At 50.4% G+C, this 6,000-nt stretch overlaps 1 protein-coding gene and 1 non-coding gene across 3 annotated transcripts in view; both read left to right on the top strand.

The window, feature by feature from the left end:
* The first annotated feature begins 694 nt into the window (after positions 1–694).
* Positions 695–776, top strand: TRNAS-AGA (transfer RNA serine (anticodon AGA)). The gene has a single exon. It is a non-coding gene; the product is annotated as a tRNA-Ser (tRNA).
* Positions 777–893: 117 nt separating this feature from the next.
* Positions 894–6,000, top strand: part of HS1BP3 (HCLS1 binding protein 3) — a 141,075-nt gene continuing 135,968 nt past the window's right edge. The window contains exon 1 of one of the 2 annotated variants that reach the window (XM_075341145.1): positions 894–1,069. In XM_075341145.1, coding sequence (XP_075197260.1) covers positions 1,044–1,069 — 26 coding nt within the window. In that variant the 5' untranslated portion in view covers positions 894–1,043. The other variant, XM_075341146.1, reaches the window with a different exon arrangement.

The raw sequence follows: 6,000 nt of genomic DNA, 5'->3' as shown, positions 1-6,000 counted from the left end.
ACAAATAAATGTAGGTGCGCGCACCTCCCCCCCCCCCCCCGAAAACACAGCTGATTTATTAGACTGTCTTTACGGAGGGGGAGAGGGTGTGAAGAAGAAAAAAAAAAATTGCTGACGGGTGGCAAGTATGGCCCTGGTGGTGGGGGCCCCCTTGAAGCTCTGATGGTGGGGGCCCCGGGGCTGAAGCCCCGCCTATAATCCGGCCCTGTATATATATATATATATATATATATATATATATATAATACATATGTATAGTGCCTTGAGAAAGTATTCATACCCCCACTGGATTTTTTTGCTTATACATTAAATGGTAATGGGACCTGTGACAATCCTGAGAACCCCCTATGAATGGAGTGCTGCTCCAGTATGTGCACTGCTGCTGGACTATCCCATGCTCATCACCAGCTTTGTGAAGGGGGCAGCAATCAGAACTTATCACCTATCCCATGTATGTGCATAGCTTTCAAGCTTCAGAATCCCCTTGTAAAACAAACTGCAGCCAGGGAGGTCTCAAATCGGAAATCCTCTTCAAATGTCGTCCAGCAATTCCCCTGCTCTTCCGTGTATGCTGGCTGTGACAGAGCCCTGTGTCCACAGCATTACCCGGCCCCTAGTGATATTATCAACTGCTCAGCTGACACCGCCCCTAATGACGTATATGGGCTCTGCCCGGCTTCCTTACATCACGGTTGTAGTCGTGGCCGAGTGGTTAAGGCGATGGACTAGAAATCCATTGGGGTCTCCCCGCGCAGGTTCGAATCCTGCCGACTACGGAACCTACATTTTTTTTTTTTTTGCTTTTTCTTTAATTACTATTATCTTAATAATAATCACTAAATTCAAAAACCGCTAAAATAAGACCTGATTCCCCCTGTAATCCCGCACGGCGCCTCCCGGTGACGCGGAACCCGATTATGCTCCACAGTGATACTATAGTGACTGCTCACACAGCTGTGAGGAATAAGATGTGGGACGTGCGCTGCCCTGTGCAGTATCCTGTCCCGTGATTGGGACACCACAGAGCCGCCGCCCTTCCCGCCATGGCCGCCCCGGTGCTCACATCCAGGTCAGTGTGTGAATCAGCCCCGTCAGGAGGCACTCTTCTAACGCTGGTTATACGGGGGTTACCGAGGCCTCCTGTAAGGGGCGGCTGTATACGGAGCTCAGGCTGCAGGGATTAAACTTGTCAACGGCCTAAGGTAGGAACGAGTTACCCATAGTAACCAATCCCATCACGCCTTTCACCTGCTTACGTGTCCAGAGCGAATGAAAGCTAAATTCTGATTGGTTCATAACGGCCATTCACATCACGCCTTCCATTGTGCAAGGTAAATCAAATTCTGATTGGCCCCTGACGTTGTACACAAAGGGAATATAAAGATCAGTGCCCCATAGTAGCCAATCAGAGAGCTGCTTTCGTTTCTAGTCAGCCTGAGACCTAAACTGTGGTTGCTATGGGCAACTGTTCCAGTATATTAAGATGTTAATGTGATTTCAAAGAATCACTTGCAGTGTTGCCCCTAGCAACCTATTCTATAATTATTTATCAGACTCTCATTATTAATGCATCACTGCAGTGGGGTTTTTTTTTTTTTTTTTTTTTTTTTTTTAGTGCTGGCGTGGAGCTTTAAATCTTATCCCCCTGCTCCATGATTTATACTTACCCTCCGGCGTTTTCATACTTTTTCGGCACCACTCTGGTCCCGCAGCGCCATTTTGTGCCTCTGATTGGTCGGAAGTCAGAAGTTACATCACAACAGACAGGTGCTCAATACAAGTCTATGAGAGCCAGAAGAAGGCTCTCATAGACTTGTATGGAGTTGTGATCTCTGGCACCTCCATGAAACACTGGAGCTGCTGGCAGGTCACAAAGTGCCGAAGACCGACTGGAAAAAGATGAAGCCGCCGGAGGGGGGAGTATAAGACTGGGCCGGGGATTGAGATATAAAGCGCCACTCCAGCAGGGAAATAAAAACCTAAAGCAAAAACCTGGAATGGTGCTTTAAAGAAAAAAAGGTTGCTAGGGGTAACGACACTTTTCCATGGCACCAGTCTTTGTAACGCTGTATTCAGATGACAGTGATTGTACCATATCGAAAGGGGAAAAAAAACCCCATGGAAATATATGAAATAAATGTATCACCCCATGAAGACATAAACGCATCGAAACTGCATACGTTCTACAGCGTGCCTGCGTTATGTGCATGTGAGAGGCTCCAGGACGACGCAGACATGGAAGGAGCTTTCCCTCCGTGGCCTCTTGTCCGTGGCAATAACACAAGATCTGCAGACAGTGCGGAGGATTCATCGCAAACGTGAACCCTAAATATTGAAGGGGTAAAATTAGCGGTGCCATATTTTTCATGCCAAGTATTTGAAAATCTGCCTGTTTGTTGTGTGTTTTTTGCTGAATTTTTATTTTTTTTTTTCCCCTGCTAATCGAGGGTGCAGTCCTCATAACCCTATCCGTATGTGTAATTTGCTACAGATTCACGCACGGTGCAGGATCTGTAGTGGGTGAATCCAACCTTAGATTTGACTGTCTATATTCGGACTACACTGCCCGGACAGCCGTGGGCCTCATGACACCGGAGCTCAGGCTGAGAGACCGGCGATCAGCCCGGGGAATGGCGTTCTCCATATGAGCAGTGAAAGCTGCCTGCTTGAACCCGGCCTTAGGCCCTGTGCGCACTTGCCGGTTTTTGCCGCAGTTTTGCTGCATGTTTCGCTGCATGTTATGTTCATAACATCTCTGCAGTGAATCACCAGCAAAACCTATGGGAAAAAAAATCCTGTGCGCACTATGCGGATTTTGACCGCTGCTTGTTTTGCTGCGGGATTCCCGCAGCAAAAACAATTGCATGTCACTTCTTTTCCGCACGTCGCTGCGGCATTGCACTCCATTGACTGCCATGTAATTGTGAAATCCCGCAGGGAATAATGCAGGCAGCAAATTCTGTGCGGTTCATTGCGCTTTCCTGCGTTATTCCCTCCGGTATTTCGCAGTTTTGGAACATAATGTTCATCGCTGCCTGCGGTTTTGCAGGGAAGTGATGTCATTATGACAGGAAGAGGAAGCGGAGCAGAGAGTAAACACACACACACACACACACACACACACACACACACACACACACACACACACACACACACACCACACACACACACACACACACACACACACACACACACACACACTACACATAGAAAACATGTAGGCTCCGCCGTATTTTTACCTTCCAGCCTCGGTAAGCACACAGCGGCGGCCCGGTATTCTCAGGCTGGGGAGGACGAGGGGCAGGGTTAATGCCCCCCCCCCCCTCCCGCAGCCGAGAATATCAGCCCGCAGCTGCCCCGGGACTGTCGCATCCATTATGCGGCAGTACCGGAGTGTCCCCGGCTCTTCCTGTTGCCGTGATGCAGTGGCAATCAGGGTAATATAAGGAGTTAATGGTGAAGTATCGCCGCCACTAAGTCCAGGATTGATCATGGCAGCGTCTATGTGACAGCTGACATGATCAACCCGTAAGTAAAGTGAATAAACACACACCGAAAAATCCTTTATTTTAAATAAAGGACAAGCCCCTATTTCACCCCTTTATTAACCCCTCCCGAACACACAGCTCCGGCATAAGCCACGTCCTGCGATGCTTGCATCCAGCCGAGACTGACACACTACTGAATGCAGCCTCGCATAGAGACAGCAGAGGTAGCCATAGGCCATTTCCCACGGCCGGTAATGTGAACAACACATTATCGCTCGGGAGAAATGCAGAGTGTGCTCACAGGGACTCTAGCTATCTATCCCTCTAGCTATTCTTCTATCTGTATATTTATCTATCTACTATCTATCTGAGAAGGAAATTACTTTTTTTTTTTTTTCTTCAATGTGCTTTATTGCATTGAATGCATTAAAACACATGTACCAACCCGCACGCGGCAAAACCGCGGCAATACCGTGAACAATACCACGGTAAAACCGCGGCAAACCGCATGAGGTTTTCGGGTGCGGTTTGCCGCAGTTTTTTACCGCGGGTGCGGTAATCTTTCAGACCCTGTGGAATTTTCTTAAGAAAATTACGTTTTCCAGTGCGCACAGGGCCTTACAGTTACAACACTTCAGTTATTACCCGCTGTGTACTTAATAAAATGCGCTTGCACTACATGCATGTGCCTGACCACTGCTTTCAGTATTATATGAAGTCCATCAATCCCATAGAAGTGAATGGAGCGTTGGTCACACACGTAGACTATTGTGACGCCCTGGGCAAGCCAGGGGTCACAGGTCACAACACCACATGCACCCCACATTCCCTGCAGGTACACACAAAGTCAAAACTTAAAATCCTTGTTGCCTTCCTCCAGGGGCTGGTGTCCACACCAGGGGGTGGGCCAGGCGGTTGGCTCTACCCACCGAGGAGTTCACAGCTCTGGAGGCGGGAAAACCAGGCAGATGAGTGTTAGAGTTGAAAGTGAAAGGAAGTGAAGTGAAGTGGTAGAGGAGCCAAAGTAAGAGCAACAGAGAAAGTGACAGCAAGAAGCCTGAAGTTGGTCCGGGTGTGTGCCCCGGACTGAGACAGCAAGGTTGGCAGACAGCGGTGACCATCTGCAGGCGAGACTGATTGGAGGTTGCCGAAAGGGCCGTGGACGGGTGGTGACCCGGCGGTACCGGAGCGGTATACGAAGATTAGTCAGCACCAGGGCAGGGGCCTTTCGGATCCCTGCAAGGCTAGGAGTCGCCATAATTTGCCAAATCCGTCAGTGAAGGGGACGACTGTCTCCCAACAACCAAGTCCCGTTTGAAGGCAACAGTCCAGCCGTAGAGGGGAGACACCGCCACCGCCAAGGCACCAGTTTCCCAGGGCCAGCGCCTGCGGGCAAGAGTGGAGCTCCTCCGGTTCATATCCAAGCTGGGGAGCGGGTTACCAGTGGGAACCCATCGCTACAAAACAACAACACATAGGTGCAGGGAAGAGACCGTCACCGTCAACTGTAGGGGACATCGGCAACGTAACCGTCTGGTCTGAGGGACCCGTCCAACCAGCCGTTTGTTTACCGAGAACTGTGTCGTGTTTACTGGCTGAGTGAGTACCTCCGTGCCGTGCGGCACTGCGCTGCCCCTGCACCCCTGCACCTCCACAGGCCCCATAGCCCGCCTGTCCACCATCCCAACTCCATCACTGGGCCCCGGGATCACCAACCCCTACCCACAGAGGGGCAACACAACAACTGGCTGCTCCATACCATCACTCCCGGGATCCCCAGCTAGAGCAGCGGTGGTGTACACTCAATCACCACAACCGTGGGTGGCGTCACGGACAATCAACAATCCCCACACCCAAACCCCCTTTCACTCACGGGCGAGGAGCGCCGCTAGAGTCCCCGGGATCCGGCCCATCGCTCGAGCTACCGAGCAGCAGCAGGCCGCAGCAGCCGCGGCAGCCGGACCCGAGCAGTGGGAGAGCGCGGCGTCCCCTCCTCCGCCCGCGACACTATGCCTCAATCAAAATGAGGGGGTGGGGGATTATAAGACCCCTTATTCTCAGGATCGGTTGGTTTTCCAGTAATCATACATTTTAAGGCGTCCTTCACACATGTCTTCGGTACATGTGACGTCTGTTTTAACCTGTACTGGAGACATGGACATGCGTAGACCCATTAAAATTAATGGGTCTGCGCACACGTCCATGTTTTCAGAAAGACCGTGTGCTCCACACGGCAACATGTCAGTTTTCTGCCGGTAGCATGAGTGTCACATGGACTGCACACTACCAGAGAAAACACAGTTCACATAAAGATAGAGAATTTTTATACTTGTCTCTGTTGTTACTTCCGGGCCCGCTCATTATGCTCGTGAATATTCACTGCACTGACTGCAGACCCGGAAGCAACAGCAGGGTGGGAGACAGCTAAGTATACCAGCTCATGCTGTCCGTGTGCTATCCGGATGTCACAGGGATAGCACAGGGACAGCACATATAAAACACACACGTAGTA

Source organism: Anomaloglossus baeobatrachus, chromosome 3 (genome assembly GCF_048569485.1).
Source record: "Anomaloglossus baeobatrachus isolate aAnoBae1 chromosome 3, aAnoBae1.hap1, whole genome shotgun sequence".
Taxonomy (NCBI): Eukaryota; Metazoa; Chordata; class Amphibia; order Anura; family Aromobatidae; genus Anomaloglossus; species Anomaloglossus baeobatrachus.
Note: the sequence above shows the minus strand (reverse complement) of the source record. Positions and strands in the feature narration are given on the sequence as shown.